Source organism: Pholcus phalangioides, unplaced genomic scaffold, assembly GCF_987345545.1.
Source record: "Pholcus phalangioides strain wild (caught in Gottingen) unplaced genomic scaffold, Ppha-v1.0 ptg000037l_1, whole genome shotgun sequence".
Lineage (NCBI taxonomy): Eukaryota > Metazoa > Arthropoda > Arachnida > Araneae > Pholcidae > Pholcus > Pholcus phalangioides.
Genome location: NW_028301624.1, coordinates 2199716 through 2216675, shown reverse-complemented (window position 1 = coordinate 2216675; position 16960 = coordinate 2199716). Strand labels below are relative to the sequence as shown.

At 40.3% G+C, this 16960-nt stretch overlaps 1 protein-coding gene across 2 annotated transcripts in view; it reads right to left on the bottom strand.

The window, feature by feature from the left end:
* Nucleotides 1-1194: 1194 nt before the first annotated feature.
* Nucleotides 1195-16960, bottom strand: part of LOC149065896 (uncharacterized) — a 53816-nt gene continuing 38050 nt past the window's right edge. For both annotated transcript variants that reach the window (XM_089253346.1, XM_089253347.1), the window contains 8 exons: nucleotides 13254-13343; nucleotides 10513-10638; nucleotides 10073-10240; nucleotides 8290-8475; nucleotides 7964-8161; nucleotides 6910-6963; nucleotides 5749-5821; nucleotides 1195-2392 (listed from right to left, as the gene is read on the bottom strand). In XM_089253346.1, coding sequence (XP_089109472.1) covers nucleotides 1576-2392; nucleotides 5749-5821; nucleotides 6910-6963; nucleotides 7964-8161; nucleotides 8290-8475; nucleotides 10073-10240; nucleotides 10513-10638; nucleotides 13254-13343 — 1712 coding nt within the window. In that variant the 3' untranslated portion in view covers nucleotides 1195-1575. The remainder of the gene's footprint in view (nucleotides 2393-5748; nucleotides 5822-6909; nucleotides 6964-7963; nucleotides 8162-8289; nucleotides 8476-10072; nucleotides 10241-10512; nucleotides 10639-13253; nucleotides 13344-16960) is intronic.

Sequence of the window (16960 nt, the reverse complement as noted above, 5' to 3'; positions counted from 1 at the left end):
TATCCCGATTATCTTTGAAAGGCCATTAGTTTTTGTGTTCGATGCTAGGGCTTAAGAAATCGCACATCACCATGGTGATTGTTGCATGTGTGATTACTAAATTTGCATCTGAAGATGAGACAATTTTTGAAAATCGTGCCATCAACATAGGGGGGTCACATTAGTCTGAAGTAAAAAATGGACTCTATTCTGTCATAAATAGTGGTTGCTGCGTAAACATTTGCTTGATTTGTCAAGCACCCGGCATGAGCATTTTGCTAATGCATCTCGTGTTGGGCAAAATAAAGCCACAAGTCATATTGTGAGAAGTTTGCATGTGTTGGATGCATGATGTCTTATACTGGAGGCTGGTTAAAATTATCTGATGCATGATTCCTATTGGGGATTAGATAAAATATTTTCTGAATAGTTCCAATTGGATTGTAGTACAGATATGAAGTAGTCCAGGCAGGAGCTACAATTAAAAGTATTGTAAAAATCTTGCTGATGAAATCAGAAATGCTTTGTTCGGTCATGCTGTTTTGAGACGGACATAAGGTCCCTTGGGAGGTCATACTCTTGTATACAGTTTGTGTGTAGTTCATGTGTTGTGTTGTTTTTTGTTATGTTGTTGTACGTAGTTTATTCATACAAATAAGCCTTTATTCTCAAAAAAAAAGAAGTGAACATATTTCACAATGATCACATGTTGCTTTTGCTTCAGCTGAATCTACAATCGTGTTCAATCTGGCCCAATACATTCCAAGGTTGGCCTAATGGTCATGAAATGTTGGAGGCGGAAAGGTATACCTGTATATTGGAAAATGGTCGAAAAAAGAATGACCAAGTGGAGTATCATTCCTTCCCAATCCATCTAGCCGCACGTTGGAAGAACAAGTCACAAAGATGGGCGTGCGCAGAATTTTCCTGCAAAATAACAATCTCAGCTTGAGGGATTATATTAACATTATAATCCCTACTTTACACACGCCAATGGTCACAACATAGTATTCTGGAAGTAAATATTCACCAAGGGACATTGGGACCAGTGTGTAGCCAGCCTTTGCCGCTGTTGCTTCATTGCAGCAGTGGGAGGCACACATTGGAAGCAAATATTTGAGAATGGCTATTGGACCAGGCTTGAGTACATCTTGATTAATTGCTATGTGTGTCACCTTCATGTTTCTTAATATAGTCTATAAAATAACTAAAAGCTCTCAAATCGAAATAGTCTTTTATTTATCATAAATGGTCATAAGAAATATAAAAAAATCTACGAATTTATACAGATTTATTTTTTCAAGTGATAGTTCATTAGTTTGAATGACCAAGATGTGCATGTTATTTATTTGAGGAAATCCCAATGTTAATATCTATGTGACATCAACTTTTTGAGAGAACAAAATGCTAAGTTCAAGGCATGGAAACATTTGGTGATTGTCTTGAAATCTGAAGGAGGATATCACAGTGTTCGAAGCACACCTGTGGACAATGAACAAGATGAGTAGGATGAATGTTTCACCTCCATTGACTAACTCATTTCAGCTTCTAGAATCTACCACAGACGTATTCACATTAACTCTCTTCATTTCCGCTTCATTCGGTGGAGTATAGGTCATTATCTTTCATGACATGGCAGTGCAGGGTCGATTGGTGATCATCTTGTCCGGTTACGTAGATGTTATTGTCTCTCATGACGGCGGCGCTGTAAGGCATCGTGATCGGTGAAGGAGGCTCCGGCGGTTGCGACAGGGATGCATATGTCCCGCTAGAATGGTCGTCATCCGACGCTGGTATCGGTGGCAGCTCCCGCAGCTTGATTGGTTCCGAATCCAATTCCGCATCGTATGTGGAGGGTGGCGGCATAGTCTCCTGATGTTGGTGGCAATCATCCTCTATGACGGCGCACGAATCGGTGATCTCAGAAGTGGAACAGTCCAGCTGTTCGGTTAGCGACTTCGCCAGCCTCGACCGACGTTTCTCCTGGTAGTCTATTTGTGCGTAGACCGGCTGCGTGGTGCAGTTCGTTTCACTTTGCGCGATGTCACTTTGCGGATTCTCACTCGTGGACTCCGGAATTTTGCGATTGCTGTTCCTCTGCTCGGCACCGAGTCTTCTCTTCGCGAAGAGGATGCTGGACAGGATTCCTCTCTCCACGCTATGTTGCTGCTTGTTGTTGCTGTTGTTATTATCCGTCTCGTGCTTGTTTTCCGTCCGTGGTGCTTTGTCGTCTTCCATGGCTATGCTGGCATAGAAGACGTCATTTTCGTATGGAGTTCCGCCGCTGCTGCTGCCGCATTGCTTGCTGCTATCGCTTCCCGAAGTTAATGGCGATGGTGGATTATGACCTATGGATGATGATGTCTCCTTTGACGGCAACGAATCTGTGCTTTGTCTTCGCAGTAGCTGTTTCCTGGAGGAAAATAATTAAGGAGAAACAATTATAATGTTCTATTGTGCATTATATCTGCATACAGACTACGATGAAACGCCACAGTCAGTGGCGTCGGAACGGGGGTGGGTGGTTCTGGAAGAGCGAGCACCCACACTCAGTTTCAGAAACCAAAATTTCCTACGTAAAAATCAAGACGGGAGTACCCATAAGTTCCAAACACTTCAGACGCCCCTCCAGAGAGTATCTGCAGAAACTTCAGCATCTGTTAAACATCGAAGCGTAACGTCAAAAGAGCATCTTCAGCAGCGTCTACATCTGCTGTAAGGGGCAACTTTATTTTGCCATGTGGCGATATGTTTCATTTTTTGTTATAAAGATACTTCAGGATGTCTACTAAAGCCACTGGCTCCAAGGGCTCCGTGTGCACCTCCGCGGCGACTCCAGGAAAATAAAATGAATCAGTAAATTTGATAGATAAGTGAATAAGAGAGGCCTACAAGGTTCTGCCATAAAGATTATGTACAAAAAAGAGCACGAGTCGTACAGGGCTCCGCCATAGAAATTATATACTGAAAAGGGTCGAGTCAAAAAAGGTTGAGAACCGCTGTACTAGGGTATCCGTAATAGGGCGCATTAGTGGTGACGTTACGACTGACTGCGCTGATTCCAAACGAATATGAGCTGAGCGAGCTTATAAAGGAAAACGCCACAGGACGTAGATGAGCCTCTATTTAAATTGTTTTTATTAAAAAATATATGATTAAATAAGACTTGCGAGCTCTTGAAATGGAAACTTCAAACTTTTGTGAACACGCAATGTTAAAAATATAATAACAATGGTTCGTCTCTAATTAGCTATGGGCGCTTTTTATTTCTCGCATGCTATCCGTTTATGCACGTTTGGCCTAATTGCTCTGAATATGCAGTAAAACCTCTCGATAACGGACACCCGAGGGACCAAAAATTTTGTCCGCTGACGGGGAGTAAAAGTTATATACAGTCGAATCCCGTTATAACGAACGCCAGGAGACCGAAGAAATCACTTCGTCAAAACGAAATTTCGTTATAAAGGAATTCCAGGTTACCTGGCATTGTGCCTATGTAAACGTATTTGGGGGGATTAGAAAAGTGTTCGTTAAAACGGGATTCGACTGTACAATAGAACCTCATTTATACGACTTTTTCATTAACACGATGTTTTTGGCTTTTGTGCTATTGGTTCCTATGCATTTTAATTACTGCAAAAGTGATACCCCACCCCCCGGGATTATGCATAATCACCAGTCGTCTCAACAAAGAAAGTTCGGTTAAATTTCACACTACATTTTTATCACTTTTATCGCCGATTATGTGCAATTCCCAAATAAAGTTAGAAAGCTTGATAAATATGAAACATTTATAACCTTTTTGTATGCTATTATAAACTTTCATCTGTTCATTAAACCAATTAATTATTTTAACCTGTATTATAGGATACGTGCACCAAACATATTGTGTAATAAAACTTAAAATAAGTGTGACGATATAAAAACATAACATTATCATTCTTATAATGTCACAAGATATCAACATTACCATTCGAATTCACCATCCTGGAACATTCAGTTAATGAATTAAATGATGAGAGAGAGATTTATCACATTTACCTACATGAGCGTGGGACATAATCTTGTTGAATGCGATAAATTCATGATTTATGACCAAAAGTAAATGAACTGGAGCTTTCCTGATTTTACTGTCCGCTAACGGAGAGTGAAATACATTAAAGAGCGATTCTACGGAACCGGGAATCAGAAAAGTATCCATTAACGGGGAACGTCCGTTAGGGAGGTTCTACTGTATATTAAATTTGAATTTTTTTATTTATTTTTAAATAACTTTCATTAACTCTTTTTGATAAATTATTTCTTTCATTAAATCTCTGAAATTAGTCCCGATAATTTGGAAATTATTATTTGCATTAATTTTGAATTCTCATCTCAGTTATGAAATTATTTCTTTCGAAAGCTTAATTTTTTTCACAAATTATTACTCTTGACAATACCTAAGTTGTTCTCAATAATTCTAATTTCTATCAATAGTTCTGCAATTATTGCTTTCAGTAGCTCTGTGACTAATTTTTCATTAATTGTAAATTTCCATTTACCCTAAAATTATTTTTTCAATTCGATGCAATCATTGAATCCATGATTCAATGCAGGAATCAAAAGTATGGATACTAGGCCAAACACACGTGAACGGATAACACGCGAGAAATAAAAAGCTTTCATAGCTAATTAGAGACGAACTATCATATTATGTTTTTAACATTGCATGTTCACAAGAGTTTGAAGTTTCCATTTCAAGAGCTCACAAGTCTTATTTGATCATATTTTTTTTAGAAAAATAATTTAAACAGACCCATCTACGTCCAATGGCGTTTTCTTTTATAAGGAGCCGTTCAAGTAATACGTCAGCACATGTGGGGATAGACTTGGAAGTCAAGGGGGGAACGATGATGACGATGTCAATTAATATATACATTAGATCAGTCAACTCCATCTTTGATGCTGGGGGAGGAGGGGGGGGGGCGTATCTTCGCCCATGTGTCAGCAAATTTGTAGCCATTTTTGACCCCCTCCTCCCTTGTCAGCAAAATTTCGTCAGCAATGCCCCCTACCTCCTAACGCGTATTGGTGGGATCAGAAACGTACGGGGGGGAGGGCATAGGAGGCTCGTGCGCTTCCCCCCCCCCCCCCCCGAAGACGAAAAAAAATTATTTCTTTAATGCAAAAAAATTTAAATTTCGAAAGAAAATACTTTTACATGTTATTATAATCCGTAGCATAAATTACGGATCGCTTGAGTGATGCGTAGCACAGTTTCAGAGCATTTAAGCGGCCCGGATACATTTCGAGAACACTTTAGCGGGGCCCGGGAACATTTCCATAGCACTAAGCAGCCCGGACACATTTCCTGAGCACTTGAAGGGTCCGCGAAACATTTAGAGATCACTAAAGTGGCTCTGTAAGGGATTTATCATTAGGAAGAATTTTAGTTCAGGTGCCCACAAACTAGCGAAAGATTTTTCTCGTTTTTGGCACACCGAGTACGATGCCATTAAGAATATTTCATATTTTCATAAAGGGGATGGTTGATGACATAAGCATCGTCCAAACCCCCCCCCCCCCCTTTGTCATCAAAAGTCAGCAAATCGGAGAACCCCCCCCCCCCCATCGACGATGACGTAATACTTAAATGACCCCTAATCTCGCGCAGCTCATGTTTGCTTGGAATCAGTGCTGCCGGTCGTGACATCGCACTAATGCGCCCTATTGAGTGACACTCCTGTGTATAAAGAACGAAATATCAAAACACACGTAGAAAAGACTCACCTTTTAAAAAGTAGGATCAGTATCAGAATAACGAACAACAGGAACACCACTACAGCCATACCAATAATAATACCTATCAAGAGAAATAGAGATCACATTTTTTAAATTTTCGCTCTTGCAAGATGGCAATTTCGGTGTGTTTAATATTAATATTACTACTAAACCACACATGCACAACGTACACATTCCTCTACGGAATTTCCAACGAATTGGTACGTGACGTGAAGTACGGGGTGATTATAAAAAAACTATCCCGACATATGGGCCCCTAACTATCATACCATTCACAGAAACTGAATGAAATTTTGGCATAAGGTATTTTGAGGTATGCGCTCAAGAATGATATGGAAAACAACAGTCTCACTCTAACAGTTACGGTTACAGTGAGAAAATTTCGCAAATGGCAACACCAAGTTTTTTGTATTGGAATGCGACCTTCATACTGAAAAACACTAAATAGTGTTGGAATGGCACCTGTAGCACGAAAATCCCCGGAGCTAGGCAAGGAAAAAGTAAAAAGGACTTTGCCGTGCACCAGAGCATTAATGTTCGTTTCATTCGTCACACCGTTTGAGATCCCAGCCTGATTAGTCCTCCACAAGGTCATGTGGAAAATTCGTGAAACACAATAGAATGCTTTATTTTATGCTGCTTCTCTGTCCTTATTGGTTGTCCTCACTTTTAGCCTATCTACCGCCGGTGATTTTCATGCTACAGTTGCCATTCGAACGCTATTTAGGGTTTACCACAATGGAGATCACATTTTCCAATACAAAAAGCTTGGTGTTGCCATTTGATATTTTCGAAATTTTCTCACTGTAACCGTAACTGTTAGAGTGACACTGTTGTTTTCCATATCATTCTTGAGCACATACCTCAAAATACCTTATGCCAAAATTTCATTCAGTTTCTGTGAATGGTATGATAGTTAAGGGCCCATATGTCGGGATAGTTTTTTTATAATCACCCTGTATGTTACTGTGCAGTGCGGCCATCTATTACCAATTTCTCTAACCATGAGTGAAGTGTAATCATTAAATAGTTGTTATATGCCTGTGTGTTGCTCTCTGGGGCAAGTTCTTTTTAAAGAATGTTTAATACTGTATATATCTATGTAAATGATCCTGATATTAGAGGAGAATATGTACAACTATACTTTACCATTTGGCACAGCGTTATCATGCTCTTCGACTAGACCAAGCGTGGATATCATATCTGCAAGTAAAACACGATTCCGTCATTCCAGTGTCAGTTTCTGAACCAAATTTTTTCCTGTTAAAACTATTCAGTTAATTCAAATATGAAAGTCGAGTCCGGATATAAAGAAGTCGCACAGGAACACGAAAAACATTCGCTGTATCCAATATTCGTTATATCCGATACACTATATACGTGAGTTTAATTAGAGAAATATACACTTAGAGCAGACTTGAAAATTTAATTAGAATTAAAATAAAAATGACGCACTTATATCAAAAATCTTAACACTATTCACAGGTTTGAGACCATATAAGCCTATTGTAAGTTAGGGGGTTCTCAAAGTGCGTGCGGTGGCTACTGGGGCGTCGATACAGACTCGTAGCCAGAAAATGTCGTTCGTGGGTGGGGACCAAAGTGATACGACAATCGATTTGGCCATCTTTTTCCCTTTATTCGGTCATTTTCTCACATTTCGGGGGGGGGGGGGGAGAGACCAGACCCCCAAGTCCCCCCCCCCCCCTCGCTTTGCGTCGACAGCCTTCGTCAGAGCCGAGTTGTCTATATTGTTGGGTGGCAAAAGTTTAAGAATCATGGATGTAAGTGTTCCTTTTCCTTTTTTTTACAGACATTTTAATGTTTCTGGGGTTTCAAAGACTGAGAAACGCTGACATACACAAAATTGTGGTCATGCCGGTCCCTCTTAATTCACTTAGTTCTGGGAATGAACAGAACCAGCGCTATTTATAGCTAGAGATCGCCGCTACCCGTAGTTACGGATAGAGCTGACAGAACACACATCCATAGCCTTTCTCCGAATGGTGCAGTAGTACATAATATAGATTCGGACTGTGTTCCTGAAAGAGAACTGATTTCATATCGAACTTGATCCTATGGAAAAGATTCCATTCTTGCCGAAAGTTCCGTTACATCCGATATCCATAAATATGGCACAGATACGATTTCGTTATAAGCGGGCTCGACTGTAATTATGAAAATATTAGGCCCGCGTCCTTACTTTTCGTGGAGCAAGAGGATTCCAACCCGGACCAGGTGCCGTCTTCACGACACATGAGTATGTCAGATGGTGATTCGACCTCATCTTGGTCCTGGTCGCCGCAGTAGAAAACAGCGAGGCTGCCGTAGGTTGTCGTCCCATTTAGCAGTCGGTACTTCTCCAGAGAATGCTGTGCTTTTGGAGCACCGCAGTCGACAGCTGTGCACAAAAAAAAAAAAAAAATCGCCATTATTCGTTTATAAGACGGCAAACAATCGTATATGATTGTGGTATAGATCATTCATTTGTAAGGGGGGTGTGCTCGAATAATAAATAATAACACTCACGGTGGCAACTCAAATCTCCTCCAGACCATTCTCCGTCCTCCGAGCATTGGAGAACTTTGCCCTCCGACCTGTATCCGTCGTTGCATGTGATGTTGGCCGTCGTGCCCTGTACGGGTCTGTCCCTACTTGGTCCTAGGTACTGAACAGTCCCGTGTTCAATATTATTCAGCACTGGACATACGACCTCTAAAAAAAGAGCATAATCACAATCAGGTGGATACGCAAATCAACATTCAACACAGATAATATTTTTCGAGGTCTTGCGCTTCAAAATGTTGATACTACTATTGTTAATACTTAACTGCATATGCATCTCGTAAACCCCACATGCTCTACCCATGGTCCAAATGTGGCCCTCTATGTCAGCTGATGTGGCCCGTGACAAATTACAAAACCATTCAAGAGGCCAAAAAATATTATTAAATCGTTCAAGGGACTCGCGGCACATTTTCTCATAATTTAAGCTTCCAACGGCACACATCCAGGTTACTTAAGCAACACACATGAAAATCTTTAAATCACTCGAGTGACCCACGGCACACCTCCAGTTCACTCAAGTGACTCGCGGCACATTTCCGGACCACAGTAGGAGCCAGCTGCACACTTCCAGATCACTTGAGAGGCCAGCTGCACGCTTCCAGGTCATTGAGAGCTCGCAGTACACTTATAAATCATTTGAAGGGACCGCGGCATTTTTAAAGATCAATTTAAAGATCGTGACTCTTAGCACAGTTCTAGATAATTTAAGTGACTTTTAGTATAGTTTAAGATCATTTAAGTGACTCTTAGCACAGTTATAGATCATTTAAGTGTGACTCTTAGCAGTTATAGATCATTTAAGTGACTCGAAGCGCCTTTCCTGATCACTTTGCCCATGGTACATTCCCAGACCTCTCAAGCGGCTCACGGCACACTTTAAAATCACCTGAGTGACTCGCAACACATTTCCGAATAACTCAAGTGGTCCATGGCATAAGTCATGTCAGCAAAACACTGAACCCCGCCCCCCGTCAGCAACATTTAGTCAGCAGCTTAGAATATTTAATATCTTCAAAAAGGGTTGATTGATGACGTAAGCAACCTTCAAACTCCCCTCCCTCCCTTGTCATCAAAAGTCAGCAAATCCGAAACCCCTCCCCCCCCCCCCCCCCGATGCTGACGTAATACTTGAATGACCCCTAACGTATCAAAAACTTGAGTCGGCTAATATAGACTTCCTCAGCTAACTTTCGTTCTTTGAACTGTTTCGTTTTGGTACATAGGGCTTTCACGGTGACGTTTAAGCATATGGTGATGCCGTTATATATAACAAGCTTTTTCTTTTTAAAGGGAAAAGCCATCTGTTCCACTCTCTCAAACTTTTTCATAGTGGACTTAACGAGGTTTTACTGTATTCCAGTTTTTAGATCGAATATTTAACTGAACTAGATTATCTATCTGTGCAATTACAAGATTATGTATCTAGATATCATTTTTATTGCCGTTGTACGAAGCCGTATCGTTTTTGTGCAGATGCAGTTAAACGTTCACTTTCGTTAGCGTCCTCTGGGGGCCAAAAATGACGATGCCCGTGTCTGACACGGGCAAGTGGTTAACAAAGAAAAATCCGATCGCTAAGTGATCCAATTGAGTGCAAATGGAAAAGTATTTGATCGCGAACCGATTTTTTTTTGTCATTGATTCGTTTAATTTTACCGATTGTTTGACATGATCGGTATTTTTGTTAAATCAATGTAATAAATGTAATTTAACGTCGATGAGTTCTATCATTTTAAAATAGTACCTTTGCATAGCGGTTGGGTCCCAGACCACTCTCCGCTAGGTAAGCAATGACGTGTAGGCTCACCGACTAACCTGTACCCGAACATACACCGGTATTCGACGACGCCGACATCAGGACTCATCGTGTAAGAGTTTGCTGGCCTCTCGACTTCACCGCATTCGTAAGTAGCTGCAAAAGTATGGATCAACAAATCATGTTATGCTCAGGAATATATAATATACAGGGTGCATCCGATTTAAAAAAAAATCATAACTATTTCGCTTTTAATACGTTTTGATCGAATAATGTATCGGTAGAAATCGAGTTTCACGCAGTTGCCGATAGGTAGCGGTGCTCTAACGCTCTTCCTTCGGCCTCCACTTAAGTGTTTGTCAAGATGGCGACTGCACAACAGAAATCGTTTTGTGCTCTAATTTAGTTAAAGCACGTTGAATAATTACCTTTGCGGACGAAAATCTCAATCTCACAAGCGCTGAAATAATCAATCGTGCTGCGGTTATCTTCGATATGGACGTAGCTGCCATGGATCCCTCTGCCAGGACATGACAACTTCACAGTCGAGGCAGCTGCAAGCACGGAAAAAAACATGTTAGGATCTATTTGTTATGCGGTAAATGTGTTTAATCCGGTTGTTATGCATAATCGCTGAGTATTTTTGTGAGTTTGATAAATTTCCCTAAATTTATCACTTTTACTGGCGATTATGCACAATACCCAAGCGTCGCGTCGTTGGTAAACATAATAAATCATATACCATAAGATATATTATAATGATAATTCATGTATTGTATCATTTTATCGAGGTAAGATCGCAAAATTTATCATTATATCGAGGTAAGATCGCAAAATTTATCATTATATCGAGGTAAGATCGCAAAATTTATCATTGTATCGGGGTCGCACGTTCTAGACTCGTTTGAAATTTTTTTTTACCAATTACACTAGGGTATTATGCATAATCACAGATAAAGTAGATAAATTTCAAGTATTCGTCGAATTTACCAACGACGCTTCGCTATTAGGCATGATCACCGGTGAAACAGATAATGTTTTCAGTATTTATCAAATTTACTAATGACTCATGGGTATTATGCATATTCGCCGGAAAAAGTGCTAAATTTATCAAACTTACCAAGACGATTGGTAAGTATTCATAATAACCGATTTATCACATTTTCCGTAGCATATACATTACTCGTACAGGTTCCAGGATCGTCTCAAGTGCACCAATGGGCTCCCGGGTAATGAGATTTTTTGAGCTCCCCCCCCCCCCCCCCCCCCACCACCTGTCCAGAAATGCCTGCTTACAAATTGACATGCTTCATTTCGAAAATCTTGGACCGATCTCACTATCGTGAGGACCCTTCTACCTTTGAGGCCCCCGACCAGTGCCCGGGTGGGGTCCATGCATTAAGATGGCACTGCAGGTCAGGTTCGCGTATCCAAAATTTGGTCATGCATTCAAAGGAAAATCATTTCGGAAATCTAATCGTACAGAACATGCAAATCTGAACAGAAACGCCAGAATCCTGACAGAAAGCCTTAGGCGGGTCCACACTACTCGTGCTCGCCAGAATGACGCACACCATACCTGCTACACCCTGTGGCCTTCGGAACCATCTAATGTGGCCCGTGACCTCAAACCTAATGAACTCACTTTTCCAGATCTCATTTGAGTGACCCCCACAACACATTTGCAGATTGCTTGAGTGCCCCGCGGCACAATTCCATATCACATAAGTGACCCACGGTGCAGTTGCACATCACTTAAGTGGTGCGCGGCATATCTACAGATCACTTGAGTGATCCGCGGTACAGTTTCCAGGTCACTTAAGTGGCTCACAGCATATTCTCAGATTACGTAAGTGGCATGTGGCATATTAACACATTACTTGGGCAGAGCCGCAACTAGAAACTTCGTTTTTAAACCAATGAAGTAACCCGCACTCTCCTGAAGGTTGGGCACCCTCGACGCACACTCTAGTTGTTTGTCAGCCTTTGGCCATAATTTGAGGCCTTAACAACATTTTGTGGAACAACCAACGTCGGGTTTCATGACCCCGTGATTCGTCCGGGGTGGCCTCAATTCAAAATCTTGACTTGAGGGACACTTGCTTCGCGGTAAATTTACGCGCAACCAGACACAAGTTCATGGATGCACGGTGTAGATCCGATGAGTGGGTGATCGAGAGTCAGTGAGTAACCGTCCGTTACGCAGGATCGAGTGAGAGGGCGAGTTAAATAGTGAGTGGATGAGTTAAATAGTGAGTGAGTGACCAAATGAGTGAACTGGTGAATGGGTGACCGACCGAATGAGCGAGCTGGTGAATGGGTGAGTGACCAAATGAGTGAACTGGTGAATGGGTGACCGACCGAATGAGCGAGCTGGTGAATGGGTGGGTGTCCAAATGAGTGAGTGATTGAACGAATCAGTGATTTTATGGGTGATTGAGTCAGTTACCGTATGATTGACCAAGTGAGCCGGTGAGTTACTGAGATTTAACCAACTGTGATTTATTGCGATGAATTTTCCCCACACGGTGGAATTAGGGCCGTCTTAAGAACATCATGGGTCCCCCCCCCCCCCCGTAAGTTTCCCCCGTAAGTTTTCTTAGACCTTACCAGGCTAAAAATGATTACCTGCAAAGTTGCTCTCGAAAATTTCGATCACATCTAATTTTTTGAGGCGTCAGGACCGTGCCCATGGGTTAAGACGGCACTGAAATGAATCCATGCCGCTTCGTCATCAAGGGCAGGGGGGGGGGGAATCGCCACCAAGCGGCGGGTAGGCCTCTAATTCAACTGCTCATACACATTTTATAGATCAGGGCTGGACAAACTCCATGTCACCGTGGCGATTAAAAAACTGGTATTGGGCCACCTAAAATTTTCTTTGTGCAGTTAGTAAATTTCAGGCTGAGGGCAGCCAACGCCATCTATAGCCAGTGTAGTTATAGGAGGTGTTGGAGCAGCACAAAATGTTTGGTATTTATAGCTGCTTATCTGCCAACATGAAAGAGGGTCAATATGTCGTGGAAAAGTCAAAACAGGTGTTATTTTGTGACCATTTTCATCGGGTAAACAGTTTTTTTTGGCTCCTAGAAAGGTGTTCTGGTGTCTAGATTCTTTTTTTAGCGATTTGTCCAGCCCTGTTATAGATACATAAAATTGTAAGACTCACAGAACTTTCCATTGAAGTCGGCGCATTTGTGGTAAGAGGCCGTCGTTGCGTCCTTCACGCTGATCACGTAGATAGTGAAATGCGCATCGTCTGCAAAGCACAACATGGAAAACATTAAAGCATGTTCATTTCATGTAAATCAAAATCGCAATAATTCTGTTGCTAAATACTGAGTCCTTTTGTTATACGCTGTATTCAATTACTAAATGATAAATGTTGAATTCTATCACTAAATCAATGCTTTCCAAAGTGGGCAATATCGCCCCCTGGAGAGAGGCGATGGAATTTTATTTATTTATTTATTTAAAGTACACACAAAGCTACACGTTTAAAACCCAATTACAGCTTGAAGTAAAAATTAGCAAAGTATAGAAAATACAACTACACGTGATAAAGCGCACAAAAGACAAATGAAAAGTAACAAAAATTACGTTTAAAATACAAAAACTACACAAAGATATATATTTTTAAAAATTAGCAAAGTATAGAAAATACAACTATATAAATATGTATATATATATATATATATACAGTCAAACCTCGTTAGTGCGTCACCCGGTTAACACGTCACTCCGCTTACCGGGTCACTTTTTGTAAGTGCCAATTGTCCTCAGGCAGGAATTGGCACAGCTATGGCTGTGCTAAATTAAGATAATATACATAATATACATATATTTAACATATATATATACAGTCAAACCTCGTTAATGAGTCACTCTTGGGAGAGCAAAAATATGACTTGGTAAGCGGAGTGACTCGTTAAGCGAAGTAAGCCATAGCTGTGCCAATTCCTGCCTGAGGACAATTGGCACTTACATAAAGTGACCCGGTAAGCGGAGTGACGTGTTAACCGGGTGACGCACTAACGAGGTTTGACTGTGTATATATATATATATATCTTTGTGTAGTTTTTGTATTTTAAATATATATATATATATGTACAACACAACCACAGCAAAAATCTTCTTAAGTCGGTAACAGACGAATGAAAAATATCCAGATGTTGAGGAAGCTCATTATAAAATTGGGAAAATGTTTTTACAGCACAGAGTAATTACCAATATTAGTATTGAATCATTTGACGGCAAATAAGCAATTTGATCTTGTATTGAAAAAAAAAATAACGAGCAAGTAATATCTGCGTTTTTGTAAACTAATGACATTGAAACTGTTTCGTAGATGAGTGGCAGATAAGAATATTGTTATAAGGACCATGTTTTTTGAAATATAAATATCTTAGAAAATTGTTTCGAATAATTCACAAGACTCGTAATATGGCAAGCGGGAAATTGGTTCCAGATAATTGAAGCCTATTCCAGTTTAGATCTTATTAAGCGTATTAAAAAGGGATATTAAAGTATTACTATCGTTGAAATCTCTCGGCATTCTTTTAAGAAAGCTAAGTTTTTTATATGACAGAACAAAGATTTCTAACGTGATCAGCAGAGTTAAAATTGGTATTATAAATAACGCCCAAATCGGTTGCAGAGGTTCTCCAGCGGTTTCCAACTTTTTTTGACCCACGGAGTCCTTTCTGGTATGTAATTTCTATGGCGGAGCCGCGGACGCCTATTTTTTTATTTATTCATCGAAGTTTCTGACTCATTATTCAAAAATATTAATAATTACTTTTTAATTTTATTTATTTATATATTTTTTTCAAAAATAATAATTATTTTTTTTCAAATTTACTGGGTTTTTTATTTTTCTCTATTTTAACACTATATTTAACGCTAAAATTAAGTTAAGGTGCTGCCATCTTCTGATGAACCAGTGAGTGAAATTGATTTCCCAAAAAAAAAAAATTACAATAATAATAATGAAAAAAAAATAAATGAAAATAATGAATCAAGTCACATTTTTTGAGCATTTCGGATTTTATTGATGAAAAATTAATTAAGAATTTTATTGCTTTTCCAAAAATTTGTAGGTGTTGATTTTTTAAAAAGACTGAATGGATCAGAATTAAAAGCATGTATAAACATTTTTATCCTTATGGTGAATTTGGCAATTTTATTGGCCGCCAAAAGTAACGAGTTGGGGCTGCATAAAACAAGGGTGCACCTAGGGTGACGATGTTTCCTCGAGAGAAATACGGGACATCGCCAAAAATGACACCAAAACCGAACAAAGTTGCCAAATATTGTTGAAATAACGAAAAAATCACAATGGTGGGAAATATAGCATTACTTCTAATTATTAAAATGAATTCCACGAATAAAAACGTTCACTAAGACAAATGTGGCAGATTAACATTCTCATTTATAGTTGTAATTATCATAATATAATTTATGAGTTGAAAAATAATTTTAATCTTTGACTTCAATAAGGAATAAAAATTCGAGTAAGCTTCTCTGCAAAATACGGGAAAAACCGGGACACTTTTGCCAAAAAGTCGGGACAGCCAAAAAAACAGAAAATACCGGGACTGTCCCGGGAAATACGGGACGTATGGTCACCCTAGGTGCACCGGTAGCAAATTTATCAATACGTACAACACGATTAAATGCATGACCATATGTCCTTGATAAAAATACGGAAAAGGCAGATTCCATACGTGATATCACGAAAAAAAATTGCCGAAGGTAAATTACTCTATTGTCTACGGTGAAGCGTCTCGCTGCAGTGTTGAGCCAGCCAGCACCTCCTAGAGATAGAAGGCCTCCGCACGAGTTGCCAAGTTCATCTGTAACGCCATTAAGACTACTTAGCAAGTTTGCCACATTTTTAAACCACAGTTTCCTATTTCGTTTTCACTGATTTTGGCGTACAATCTTCCTGATTGGCTCACAAATACCGCATAGTGATTGAATGTGGGGGGCATAGAAATCGCCAATTCTGAACCTAATCATTTCTTTTCCCCACAACGATGATACTACTTCACCAAACACCAACTCTGTCCATATCGCTATATTGCAATTTACTGCCATTAGTGAGATGGGTTGGAAGTGAAGTCTATCGGTGGTCGCCTCGAGTTCGTTAGGGAAAATATCTTATCTATATCCTCCCTTGGGTTCGAACCCGGGACCCTGACAACAACCTTCACGATGGTAGACGAGCATCTTACCACCATGCCACTCGGGCACTACAATGATGATACTGGCACGAGCAGGGAATTTTTTTCCCCCCGAATATTCTGATGGAAAATGGACTACTTTCTCACGTCACGAGCAGCGTCCGGAGGCTTTCTATCTCTAGGAGGTGCTGGTTGAGCATTGTCGGAACACGCATGCGCATGATTAGCGCGCTTTTCTGACGACTGTTGTTGCCAACATATATCCTGGCCACGTTTAATGACTGATATACTTAATTCTGCAAGAATTTTGAACATCTACAATTGGTACAGTGGTGACATCAGTACAGCGAGAGACACATATACCGTAGGTTGTGGGTTCGATTCCCCCTCGGCTAAGGTTTTTTCCCCCTCATTACGATCTTCGTTTTTTAATGTGTGTGTTTGTGATCTTAAATTTATATTTAGTTTTTTTTAATTTCGATAAAATTTAATTTTTTTTAAACCGTTGCATTGGTTAAATGTAATTCATTTATATCACCACCAATCGCCAGATGCATTCCGGTTGCGGTGAAAACAGGTCTGGGGGCGAGGGGCAGGGGCTCCCCTTTATCGGCCCGACGAAGTTCGGCCTGCAGGCGTATTTACTAATAAAGTAGCGAGCGATAAGTTGCTAAGCGTAACAGCCAGACAC